General features: G+C 40.2%; 1 protein-coding gene across 8 annotated transcripts in view; it reads right to left on the reverse strand.

Annotated features, from left to right (window-relative positions):
• Window positions 1-14,362, reverse strand: part of LOC122554307 (peroxiredoxin-1-like) — a 64,886-nt gene that overhangs the window by 3,079 nt on the left and 47,445 nt on the right. For all 8 annotated transcript variants that reach the window (XM_043699121.1, XM_043699117.1, XM_043699115.1 and 5 more), the window contains 2 exons: window positions 10,147-10,269; window positions 7,533-7,663 (listed from right to left, as the gene is read on the reverse strand). In XM_043699121.1, coding sequence (XP_043555056.1) covers window positions 7,533-7,663; window positions 10,147-10,269 — 254 coding nt within the window. The remainder of the gene's footprint in view (window positions 1-7,532; window positions 7,664-10,146; window positions 10,270-14,362) is intronic.

Raw genomic sequence — 14,362 nt, forward strand, 5'->3', positions numbered from 1 at the left:
TGCCCTTCACAAAACCTTGCTGACTATCCTTGATCACATTATTCCTGTCCAGATGTTCATAAATCCTATCCCTTACAATTCTCTCTAAGACTTTGCCCACAACAGAAGTGAGACTCACCGGCCTATAGTTACTAGGGTTATCCCTACTCCCCTTCTTGAACAAGGGAACCACATTTGCTATTCTCCAGTCTACTGGCACTATTCCTGTAGACGAGGACATAAAAATCAAGGTCAATAGCTCTGCAATCTCCTCCCTTGCTTCCCCAATGGCTCTGCAATCTCCTCCCTTGCTTCCAAATGGCTCTGCAATCTCCTCCCTTGCTTCCAACACTTGACGTCACCCAGGATAAAGCAATCCAATTAAGTGGCTCCCATCCCTCCACCTCAACAATAGCAGTGATTAGAGAAGCAGCACCTCACCACCTTCTCTTGGACAAGTAGTGATATGGAGGAAGAGAGCTTCTTCAAGGAAGGCATCCTTGTAAGAGGATTCGCAGTAGGTTAAAATCAAAGAAAGGCTCATGCCCGAAACATCGATTCTCCTGCTCCTTGGATGCAGCCTGACCTGCTGCGCTTTTCCAGCAACATATTTTCAGCTCTGATCTCCAGGATCTGCAGTCCTCACTTTCTCCTTTCTGACAAGTAGTGATAGACAATAAATGCTGGACTAGCCAGCAATACCCACATACTGTTTCTGAATGAAAACCAACCTTGGACCTGACAGGCTGACTTCTGTCCCTGCACATCCATCAATCGGTCGGTCCCTCATCGGCCAAAAATACAACTTTATTTTCTTATCCTGCACCCCCACCAACAAGTCTCAATCCCATCCATCGCCGAGAATGCTCAACCTCCATCTCTCACAGCCCAAGAATATTCAACTTTCCTCACCCACCAATAATGCTTAATCATCTCCCATTCCAAGCTCTAACTCGATCCCCCACCCATTTTCTACATCACTCCTGTCACTCCCAAATGTGTTTACCTTCTTTCATTAACAATGCTGATTCTTCCAATATCATTCACATACATTCATGGATTCTGGAAGGACAATCAGGTGGGCAGTTGCGTCCAGAGGATAGGGGTTAGGGAAGAGAAGGAGAATGGAATATATAAACACTGATAGGGGAGGGTGGATAGTTTCAGCTGGAGGGGTGAATATTGCACATTTTGCTAGAATGGATGGAAATTGTGAACACTGCTGGGTGGAAAACAAACTACAACTACTGTATTTGCTGCTCACAAATGATATCTCCTTTGCACTGGCAAGAGCAAATGCTTTGGGGAACATTTCCGCTCTATCCACAGATATTTTAGCAACTTTCTAGTTGACTATCATTTTTATAAGAGGAGAAAGTGAGGTCTGCAGATGCTGGAGATCAAAGTTGAAACTTTATTGCTGGAACAGCACAGCAGGTCAGGCAGCATCCAGGGAACAGGAGATTCGACGTTTCGGGCACAGGCCCTTCTTCAGGCCCTTCTCCTGAAGAAGGGCCTGTGCCCGAAACGTCGAATCTCCTGTTCCCTGGATGCTGCCTGACCTGCTGTGCTGTTCCAGCAATAAAGTTTCAACTATCATTTTTATAAGCCACCTTGCTCCCAACGCTAACATTTCTGTCGTGGGTCTGATGCAATATTCCAATGAAGCACAAAATAAGCTTGAGAAACCTCATTTTTTGCTTGGGCACTTTATAGCCTCGAGAACTACAACTTCAGAGCCTGACCATGATGTCTGATCTCCATTTATTTTAACATTCTTCACTCTATCTCCCCATCCATCCCACCCCACCAGCTTTACCTTGAATGTACCCTATTTACCTTGGTCTCCGTACAGAGACCCATTTTCTTCGTTTCATGCCTTAATTTACAATCTTTTTACATAAAAATTGCCCTTTCACCACAATTAGCAACCTCTCTCTTTTGCACTGGGCCTTCACACCAAAGAGTTGAGAGTCCGATGTGACTCAAATCTCTTTGTTCCACACATGCTGACACACCAGGTGAGTTTCTCCAGCAATACCATTATTCATTTCAGATTTCCAGCATCCACAGCATTTTGTTTTTATTATAGGGAAATGAATATTGAGAAAGAGCAGTGGACAATGTTGATGTGTGCTGAGCAGTGTTAGGGCAGCATTTTTGTGGTTGCTATGGAGCTTTAATGTACTTAAGCATTACATTACCCAGCAGATTTAAATCCTGTGAAAAGCAGCAGTATTTCACATTTTTTCAGGTCTACAGTTAGTGATTGTAACAAGGTCAGCCTGATGGACCTCAGAGAATACAAGTTCTCCAATTGAACCTGGTTAACAGCCCCAATCAGGGAGCCTAAGCTGACAGATATAACAGGCATGTCAGAGGTTCTTACAGAGTTGGCTCTGATTAAATCAGACCAGTGTCAATTACTACATACGTGGAAATAAAGGTTAAGTGATGGGATACCGATCTCTCTGCAAATATTTCACAGGTGATTAAATTATTTTAATGGTGCATCAAATTGAAATTTACCAGGCACCAAGGACGTGCACTCAAATACGGCAGGCTAAAGATCCCAATATGGCCGAATCAGCAGACCAAAATCATCTGCTCCTTCAACAAATAATCAAAACACAGTTAAAACTGAAATCCATCCTGCTACCTTTGTCCCTGGCTTCCCATCCTTTCTATGCTCAACATGATCTGCACCCAAGCATAAGGGACAAAATTTAAGAGCTTTGTTCAATGGAGACAACTCCATAATTAATTCTCAACAAAAACATTGAAATAGCTAGAAATATCTGGTCTTCAAAGCCCATATTATAAACATATCAGTGTTTGTATGTTCATTCCCCTCCTGGTTTACTCTCTTCTCCCACATTCCACGGACACTGCTCATCCCTCCACAATCCCCTTCCTAACTCTTCTTTCAGAACCAATCTGTTTGATTGATGTTTATTAGACAATAAGTGCAGGAGTAGGCCATTCTGCCCTTCGAGCCAGCGCCACCATTATGATCATGGCTGATCATCCACAATCAGTATCCAGTATCCCGTTATGATACGAAAGTCGGAGGAGTTGTTGACAGTGAGGAAGCATGTGGCAGGTTACAGCAGGATATAGAGAAGCTGCGCTGTTCCAGCAATAAAGTTTCAACTTTGATCTCCAGCATCTGCAGACCTCACTTTCTCCATCCACAATCAGTATCCTGTTCCTGCGTTATCCCCATAACCCTTGATTCCACTATCCTTAAGAGCTCTACCCAACTCTTTCTTGAAAGTATCCAGAGACTTGGCCTCCGCTGTATTCTTCTATGTTCTATGTTCTATGTTCCTGCGTTATCCCCATAACCCTTGATTCCACTATCCTTAAGAGCTCTACCCAACTCTTTCTTGAAAGTATCCAGAGACTTGGCCTCCACAGCCTTCTGGGCAGAGCATTCCATACACCCACCACTCTCTTTAAACTGAATCATCAGTTTAAAGAGTTCACATTCTTTATTTAGCCAGAGTTTTAAATGAGAGATGACTGTACGCAGGCATATAAAATCATGAGGGGTATAGGTAAGCTTAATGGTGGTTTCTTCTCTCACTAGGATGGGGGATTTCAAGACTAGGGAGCATATTTTTAAGGTGAGAGGAAAAGTATTTTTTTAAAAAAAGACAAGAGGCAAATTTTCTTTTTATTTAAAAAAAGGGTGGTTCACATGTGGAATGGACTTCCTGAGGAAGTGTTGGATGCAAGCACAGTTACAACATTTAAAAGACACTTAGATAAATGCATGAATAAGAAAGGTTTGGAGGAATGTGGGCCAGGAGCAGGTAGATGGGACTAGTTTAGTTTTGGATTCTGTTTGACATGAACCGGTTGAACCAAAGGGTCTATTTCCATGCTGTATGACTATGTACTCTAATGATAGAACACATCATTAATGGAATTATTTCTGCACTGAAAAAGGTCCAAATTTGTTGCATAGTGAAAACTGATGTACTAATGTGATGGCAATGCTCTCTCAATATTGACTCCACATCCTTTAGTGGGCACTTTGGTGTTAATGTAATTTGGCCACTATGGACAGTGCATTTTGAAACATATCACAGCAAATGTTGTTCCACTTTGATATAGTACACTGAACTAATAAATGCATATAAACAGACAAATTAGGTGCCACAGTAATCTGTTTAGGGGGCATGCCAACTCTGTCCTTCAACAAGATCACAGCCTCAACTTCACAGCCTCAACTTCACATTGTACCTATGGTCTAACTTAAATCTATCTACTTCAAACTTTAAAACATTCAATGACTGCCCTCCCTACTCTCTGGAGAACAGAGTTCCAGAGACTCATGACTCTCAAAAGAAAAAAAAGTAATCTCTCACACATAAGACTTCTTATTTCCAAACTGTGTCCTATAATTCAAGTCTCCCTCATAGGGGAGTCATCATTTCAGCATCTTTGCCTGTTAAGTCCTGATAGTATCTTGGTATGTCTTAGTAAAAATCACCCTTTATTCTTTTAAACTCAGATGGATATATGCCTAAACTGTCAGACCTTTCTTCATACAATTACCCTCCCATCCCAGGTATCTGTTGAGTGAACCTTCTCTCAATTACTTCAAACACATTGTTATCCCTCGTTAAGTAAGGAGACCAAAACTGCAGGTAGTTATTAGAGATGTGGTCTCAACAACACTCTACAACTGCTGCAAAATATTCCATTCCCCTTGCAATAATTAACAATTTATTTGTCTTCCGATTCACTAGCTATGACTGTACAGTAACTTTGAGATTCCTGTACACCCAGACCCCTTTGTGCCTCATTTCTGCACTGCCTCTCTACATAAATAAAATATCTAATTTCTATTATTCCTGCCAAAGTGGACAAGGATACATTTTCCAAAATTGAGGAGAATCTCATGTTTTTTGACTCAGCCTGAGCATTCTGGAGGGGTTTCCACTGTGAGGCCTAGCGTGTTTTTCCGCCAAATTTAACTTGACCTTTCCTTTTTCTTAACTACCTACCCCACCCAAAGTCCTACAAATCCAACTGTGGCCCCATCTTACCACGCATTCCCCAAACAAAATTCATTTCAGCAAAAATCCAACAAAAAGACCAGCATCCATTGCATTAGCACCATCTGTAAAAGGCTGCTTGTACCCAGCAGAGCATTCCAAAGCTGGCCTGCTTGTTGACATTCAGAATCTGAAGACGCTGAAGAAAGGGCAGATGGCAAGGTGATTGACCAGCAGAGATTAAGTGGGTGGTGTAGAGAAGTCATCTTCTGAGAGGACTAGCAGAGGAGGCCACAACTCAGAATCCTGGCAGCCCAATCCAAGACAGCCACTGGGCTGGACACTTCTCTACATTCTGAAGGAACTGACAAAAATACCATACGACAACTTCTTCACTGTACTAGGATTAGTGCGACACTGCAGCCTCACACTTTATCTTTGTTACTGTAACCACCTCCCATCAAGTCTCATGCTCTTCTATTCTCAATTGTCAGCAACATTTTCCCTCATCCTATCTAACCTCCCACACCACTAATTCTACATTGCCTCTGCACTGACTCCTCATTACTTCATAATACCACACCATACTCATCCAATTCTGCCACAAATCTCCTCATAACCCACACATTGCTCAGATCCCAACAAGATTCCGCACATTACATCTGTCACATTTTTGCACACTCACTAAAACTTATATATCTTTGCAGATTCCTGTTGTCCTCTTCATAACTCCCCTATGGTTTGTCTCATCAGCAAATTTTGCTATCAAGCATTTAATTCCTTCAAGTAATTAATGTAACAAGCCGCATGACTTCACCCACTGAACGCCCAACAGGAAGGTCATTGATCATGATCTGGCGTAAAATACCAGTATTATTAAATAGCTACAGGTCCAGGACTGATCCCTGTGGCATTCTTATTTGTCACATCTTAACAAGTGAAAATGATCCATTTATGCCAACTATTTTGTTAGCTTAACAATTATCTATCCCTGCAGTATTACTGCCTATACATAACTTCTCAAATTGCGCAGGGACTTTTTGTGTGATAGCTGGTCTAACGCTTTCTGGATATCTAAGTACATCACATCCACAGGTTCTCCTTTGTCCTCATTTCTTGTTACTTTATGAAAAAACTCACTAGTTAAAAATGACTTCCCTTTCACAGAACTGCACCAATTCTGCCTGCCTCCATTGAGATTTTCTAAATGCATGCTATATGGTTCTTAATTTTCCAGCATTTTCCCTGCGACAGATTTTAGGTTAACTGGCCTGTAGTTCCAGGATTTCTGTCCCTCCCCCAATTTCTTGAATGGATAAGTCATATTCACTATTTTCCAATCTGATGGAGTCTTTCCAGAATCTAGCTCATTTTGAAAAGTTGAAACCAATGCCTCTAAACATTATATGTTCTTAAGTTAACTGTAAAGGATCATCATGGGCTGGTGGCTTCCCTAATTGTAACAGCAGATTTTGCTCTGAAATTCTGACAGTTATAACAACTGTTTTTTTTTCCCCATTTTGGTTTGAGTACTCAAGTTGAGAGATGAACTTTAAACTTTTGAGCAGCAGTTTTTTGAAAAAGGAAACAATAAACAAATGGATCTGATTATGGGAACTGACCTGGAAAGTTAATAGCAGGTTGATAACTGTTCTAAGAACACTGCAAACGTTTCAGCAAGAGATCTTTGCTGAAGGACTGGTAGCTGTTTGGATGTTAAAAGGGTTGAAGGGAAGTAAGTGACACCCAAACAAAGAGAATGTTGAAAAAAAACCAAACAGAAACCTAAGACTGAACTTGTTTTTACTGTGTTTTAGAAGGTATTGTTTCTGTGAAAGCTGGTGGGCAAGTTTGGTTGCTCTCTAGTTTATAATCAGTTATCAAATTATTGAAAGCTCTGAGACAAAAAAATCATGTAAAACATAAGTAAAAGTTACCAGCTGTCTACAGAAGGTGTTTGCATTGACCAGTGACTTCAGAATTCAAACAAGGTATACAAACCCACGTATTGGCGAACTCATTACCCAAGGATTGTATAAATGTTTAGCAACCATCTTTCAAAACTGCTTAAGTGAATCGGCTAATTACAGCTATTTTCTTTTTCATTTTTCCCTGAACTGTGCGCTTGAGCGGGCGTTACCAAAAAATCTGGTTTAAATCATAGCCATTGATTAGATTAACTTGTTATTTAACTTTGCTCTACTAAAGTTAGAGCATGCATAATAAATTGTTAATTTAAGCGATTTCTTTAAATCGGTCTGTTATTGGTTATCCATAAAGTCTAGTTAGGAACAACTGGGCAATTGAGAGCCAACGAGTATTTTAATTTCAATGAAATTTTTAATTCTAATGAGTACTTTAATATTCAGTGATGGCCAGTCTGATTTAATTGGCTTGCTATCCTGGTGTTGGAACACAGCACCACAGAATAACGATTCATACATAAATGTACACCTTAGACATAACCCAAATATCAACTTTTAAAGTGTATGTATATCCACGTACATAAATTAAAGGTGTGAGTCTCAAAAGATGCCTGTTTACCTTCACCATGCTCATCTGTAAATTGGAATGCCTGAACAAGCCGCATGACCTCATCCACTGAACGCCCAACAGGAAGGTCATTGATCATGATCTGGCGTAGAATACCAGTATTATCAATGATGTACAAACCTCTGAAGAAAGAAAAGTTACAATATTTTAATTTTACTTGGCAACAAATATCGGTTTTGATGCAATGTTGGGTTCTGAAAAATAAACTTTCAGTTTACCAATTTCTAAAAGTACCCTAAGTAATTTCAAATCATACCAAACTTTTTCACTCGAGAAATTATTGAAGACTGCCAATACTTTCTTAAAATTTATTTTAGCTTCTTAAATTGACATTAGCAGGGTGTTCCAAAATTAAGTTGTCAACAGGAGACAAAGTCCACAAGGGGATAATGGTTAACTTAAATGAGTCAAAAAATTGGCCTACAGAGATAATATGGGAAAATGTGAACTTGTCCACTTTAGCTGTTATATTGCTTTTATATTCTATTATTTCAAAACAAATTACAGAAGGATATTTACTTATGTCATGGTATACAAGACAAAACGCTAGCATGCAAGTCCAGCAAGTGATTAGAAAGAGAATATTAACATTTATTTCAAACAAAAACGAAATCAAGCATAAAAGTAGGGATTCAAAGTTTGGGAGAAGATTTGTAGCTCGGGTGCTTGTTGTTGTGGTTCTGTTCGCCGAGCTGGGAATTTGTGTTGCAGACGTTTCGTCCCCTGTCTAGGTGACATCCTCAGTGTTTGGGAGCCTCCTGTGAAGCGCTTCTGTAATGTTTCCTCCAGCATTTATAGTGATTTGTATCTACCGCTTCCGGTTGTCAATTCCAGCTGTCCGCTGCAGTGGCCGGTATATTGGGTCCAGGTCGATGTGCTTATTGATTGAATCTGTGGTGAGTGCCATGCTTCTAGGAATTCCCTGGCAATTCTCTGTTTGGCTTGTCCTATGATAGTAGTGTTGTCCCAGTTGAACTCATGTTGCTTGTCATCTGAGTGTGTGGCTACTAAGGATAGCTGGTCATGTCATTTCGTGGCTAGTTGGTGTTCATGGATGCGGATCGTTAGCTGTCTTCCTGTTTGTCCTGTGTAGTGTTTTGTGCAGTTCTTGCATGGGATTTTATACGCTACATTGGTTTTGCTCATGCTGGGTATTGGGTCCTTCATCCTGGTGAGTTGTTGTCAGAGAGTGGCTGTTCTGTTCCTGAACTGACAGCCAGACTACTGCGACCACTAGGACTTATAACAGCAGACAAACCTAAAGCCACTCTCAGATAACAACTCACCAGGACGAAGGAACCAATACCCAGCATGAGCAAAACCAATGTAGCGTACAAAATCCCATGCAAGAACTGCACAAAACACTACATAGGACAAACAGGAAGACGGCTAACGATCCGCATCCATGAATACCAACTAGCCACAAAACGACATGACCAGCTAATCTTAGTAGCCACACACGCAGATGACAAGCAACATGAATCTGACTGGGACAACACTACTATTATAGGACAAGCCAAACAGAGAACTGCCAGGGAATTCCTAGAGGCATGGCACTCATCCACAGATGCAAATCAATAAGCACATCGACCCGGACCCAATATACCGGCCACTGCAGCGGACAGCTGGAACTGACAACCAGAAGCGGCAGATACAAATCACGATAAAGGCCAGAGGAAACATCACAGAAGCGCTTCACTGGGGGCTCCCAAGCACTGAGGATGTCACCTAGACAGGGAACGAAACGCCTGCAACACAAATTCCCAGCTCGGCAAACAGAACCACAACAATAAAAGTAGGGATTGTGGCACAGTGGTAGCATCCCTACTCCTGGACGAGGTGGCCCAGGTGTTCCAATTCCACTTGCTCCAGTGGTGTGTATTAACATCTCTGAACAAGTTGATTTGAAAATGGCCTCAGCAAGACAGCATCATGAGTAATATGCAGTTTTAGTCTCCTTAAATGAAAGGATACAAGTACATGAAAAGCAGTTCAGAAGAAAAAGTTACTCAACTAATTTTATATAACAAATATAATGCTTTCATGTCATTTGCCAGAGGTGGGTGCTTCCTTAGTGTCTGGAGGCACGCTAGACTGAAGACGTTCTTTATAAACCTGAGGACCCAAGGATACCGTGCAGAGGTCGGTCCTATTACTCCTGTCCCAGAAGGAGTTGAAGCAAATGGTATTTTCTAAAAAACTATTTTAGTCTCCTATGTCTAGGTAGTTTTTCACACTTTAGTTTTCCTGCTGACCAGCTGATATTACATGTTGCTATCAGGGTATGACTTTTGCATCTTTGGAGGCCCTACCTACTTTTTCAGCAGAAGTCTTGTTAAGGGATTGAATGACCATTGTTAATATCACAGCGGCCAGTAGGTGGAAGGGTGGAGGCTATATTTTGATTTTCAGTATTTTAATCCCTTGTTCAACAATTTTCTTCCTCTCAGACAGTGGTTAAAATACGGACCTTTCTTGCTCTCTCAGATTCAAGAGAACTGTTAGTTTTATATTTCTGGATCAGAACTTCACTAGCCTAACTCTAAGAATGACATTCAATTCTACACTACATCTTATTCTGCATCATGCAGTCCTAACAACTGACCGGAAAGCAATGCCTTCATCATCTTTTAAGACACCATAATCTACACAGATTGTGCGACGAAGGTCTGATACTAAAGGGACTTTTGTTGGACCAAGTCCTCCTTGCTTTCTTGGTGTATTGATCCTATGAAACACAAGAAAATTAACTTTAACTTAAATTCAACAATAAAATTGAATCTAACAATCACAAAGAATATATCATAAAATGAGGTTCATTCAGTAAAATATACAAAGAATAATTCTATTTGATCATTATTACATCCACTATATTCAATTTGTTTTGGTAGTTTGAATTATGTTGCAATCACTCAAATAACCAGAAATCTATAGGTCAATGTTTTAAGTTTCTGCTATTGGTGTGAAGTTTTAGTACTACACTAAAGGGTCACGTTGACCATGGGTTCTCAGCCATTTTGCTTCGGAGGCTCCCCTTCTGTGTTGTAAGAACTCAGTGAGCCCTGTAACATTTTTTTCCTGTGTAACATTAGTATACAATTAAATATGTATCTACATTCCTTGTTTTACTCCTTTGAAAGGAAATGCGTTAATGTATCAAGCAGTAAAATTAAGCACAGCAAAATCCCACAATAGAAAATCAAACAGATCACCATATATGATGTATATCCAAGCTTCAAACTCATTTTCTATAATAATTTTTAAAATGTATTCATGGCTATTCATATCTTGCAGTGGAGATGCTTACAGACTTGGACTCTTGACCATGAATTCCCAGTGGTGAAGACAATGAGCTCGTGAGCTGCCACATTAGCTATGTATGCCATACACAGCCCAGTGTATGCAGCTGTCATGTTTTTACAGTGGCAAACCACAAAGAGTGGAAAGTGAAGTGGCCCAAAAACAGAGTCAAACTCCAGTACTTTGCTGCTCTACAATCCAGTTTTAAAAATGACAAGAAATAGTGCCCATGCTGTGCATCCTGTCAGGAAAACAACAGTCAACTGTCTTTAACAGATCTGGGAAGAGAGATGTAGGGCATCTTATGACACAATAGTAATGTAACTTTTTTTAAAAAGAAAAAGTAATCTCATACTTCATCTTTTGCTGGGTATGTGCAATTGCTTAAGAATACAAGAATTACGAGTAGATTATACCATTGCTCGAGCCTGAACAACCATTCTAGACGGTCATGCCAGATCATCTGCCTTTAAACTCCACCTGCCCCCAACACTTCTTATATACTTTGATTCACTGAAAGACCAAACATCTTGTTTATTTTAGCCTTAGACATATTCAGCAATGTCTTTGGGATAAACCGCAAATCTTTGGGATAAACAATTTCAAAGCTTCATAACCGAGTGAAGAAACATCTTATCTTAGATCTAAAGTAACTGATCTACTATAACAGGCAAAATTAAAAACTCTTTCCTGCCTACCCTGTTAAGCCTGTTCAGAATCATGCATATTTCAATGAAATAATTTCCATTCTTCTATGCAGAGAATATAGGACTGATTTACACAACCTCTCATCATCACAGGAAACTTTCATCTTGGGAATCAAATTAACAAATGGTTGCTGTAGTGCCCCCAATACAAGTATGTCCTTCTTTAAAAGTGGGGACCAAAACTACAGAGTTGTGGTCTCACCAAAGCCTAAATGACTGTAACAAGACTTACTTAATTCTGTACTCCAATCCCTTTGCAACGAAAGCCAACGTGTCATATACCTTCTTAAGTGATTGCTGTATCTAATGGAGGCAAGCAGCACTCCATTTCAAGCAGAATAAATGCTGACTCTAATAAATCACTGCAGTGTAACTGGGTATTCACACCCAGACTGAATTAAGTGAGAATTTAAAAGGGGCCTGGAAGATTCACCTATTCTGGGTTCAAGGGAAGGAATCTCCAGTATACATATCAGTGAGTCAATTCTGAGATTAGAAGCAGTTATCTGGGGGAAAAAAAAAGCAGGCCATCAGGACTGGACAATTACTTAGGACCCAGGAAAACAAGCACAATTGAGGATCAGCTTGAAATATAACCATGGAATAGCATTTTCAGTTACAGGTACTTCTCCCATGAACTAGTAGTTACATTCCTGTGCGACACAGTGTTAAGAGAAAATCATGCAATAGGAGTAATGCGGCCTATGGCAAAAACAGAGTTAGGGACTCAGGTTTAGCAAACCTGTCCATTTCTGGTCAGTTACAGAAATGCAAAGTTGTTCAAGCAAAATTTCCCAATGTATTGTATTCTTGGTCCTTTGTGGAGCGAGTTTATCCAGGACCCAGCTCTCTGCCGTTAAGAGTTTGTGAAATTTCCAGAAGTTGTTTTCGATGAGAGTAAAATCTCTTTTTAAATCAAGGGGGTGGCTAAAGGGCTGGGATGCTCTGAACGGCTGGAGGTTTTGAAGGGTTCTGGGTTTCAGAGAGAATGAGGGGCCGACACTCTCAGTTCATCCCGCATGCTTTCAAGCAGAGACTCGGTGAACTTGGATTAGGCATAACTTGGGGATGGGTGGGGTATAAAGAGAGGAGGTTCACCAGTGGCCCGTCGTCAGTTTCACACCTCTTCCTCTCTTGTAAAATTGTCGTGTTTTGCAGCTTTAGATAGCCAGCAACTGAGCCTCTAACAAAAGGCTCTACTTACTCTTCAACGCTTATTTGCACCTTCTTTCACTTCCTTTCTCTCTTCCACTCAGCCCCCATCACTCCCTGCCCCCAACTCAGTGCATGATCCCAGTAAACAATCCAGCAAAATATTTCAATATTCACTTCCCTGACCTTAGTTGTAGATAAAAAGAAAAACACACACACATGGCAATCTATTACAATAGTTATGCCAGCAGAATACGTCACAGCCAGCTGGTAATAGAGGGGATGGAATCACATAACCGTGAAGGGAACATTGCTCTATTTAAAAAAAAGTCCACAATTCACAAATCGCATTACAGTCAAATCACATTTATGAAACACACTTTATTAGAGAACTACCTGTATATTAAAAGCCAAATGGCATTTTTTTTCAATTAATATTTATTTTATCTAGTCCAAATTGCTTATGGTTTGCTTATTTAAACTGCTTAAAATGTTTAAATCTTGACACCTTTTCAGCCATTATCTGAAAAATTCATTTATCTTTCTAAAACTTATCCATTTCTACAAAGATCAAAATACCATGTAGTGTTCAACCTGGTCTCTTGGAACATTAAGATTTAAAAGTTTAACACTTCTTAATTTTACGACCAAAATGAATAACCCCCCACTTCTCCAAATAATACATTTGCTACCTTTTGCCCACTTTCTTAACCTTACATCTCTTGGCAGCCTGTATCGTCCTCACAGCTCACGTTCCTGTTTAGCTCATCAGCAAATTTAGATTGGACACATTACTCATCATCTCAAAAATATTGAAATGGACTCTAAATTGCTGAAACTGTGGCAGTGATCCTTTCCAGTACTCCACTGGATACAGCACACTAGGTTGAAATGTCCTGTTTATCCTTTGCCCTGGTTTCTTACCATTAACTAATCCTCTAGCTGTGCTGATATATCACCTACGAATCAATGAGCATTAAAGTTGCAACTTTATCTTCGTCTCACATTACAGAATGCCTTTTGCAAATCCAAGTACAGTATATTTTTTGGTTTTCTTTTTACCTATTCTACTAATTAATTACTCAAAAACTAGTCTGTCAAGCATGATTGCACTTCTATAAAGATATGTCGACTCTGATCATACAAAGGTATTTTTCAAATTCATTCATGGACATCATATCTACTGCTCATCACTAGCTCCCCTTGAGGTGGTGAGCTGCTTACTTGACCCATTGCTATTCATTTGTCCTCCCAATGTCTGTTGGTTTCCTCCCACAGTCCAAAGATATACAGGTTAGGTAGACAATGGCCAGTCCATAGTAATCAGAATGTGTAGGCTCGGTGGATTAACCATGGTAAATGCGGGTTGCAGACAGGATATTCTTCGCAGGATCGGTGTAGACTAGATGGGCCAAATGGTCTCTTCTTGCACTGTGGAGATTCTATGATTGTTCAGAATGCAATCTTTTCAATGTTTGTGCAGCAATGAGTAGTTGCCGACAGCCATGGACCAAACTGAGACGACAGAAATACACTGCACTTTTGGAGAACTTGCAAACCTTCTTCCATTCTAAATAGCTGGTTAGCATCTGTGTTTTTTGGCATTGCTTACCCAATAATCAACACAGATCTTCAGTTTTCTGTCTTTCACAAGGGCTATGT

The sequence above is a fragment of the Chiloscyllium plagiosum genome, chromosome 11, assembly GCF_004010195.1.
Source record: "Chiloscyllium plagiosum isolate BGI_BamShark_2017 chromosome 11, ASM401019v2, whole genome shotgun sequence".
Taxonomy (NCBI): Eukaryota; Metazoa; Chordata; class Chondrichthyes; order Orectolobiformes; family Hemiscylliidae; genus Chiloscyllium; species Chiloscyllium plagiosum.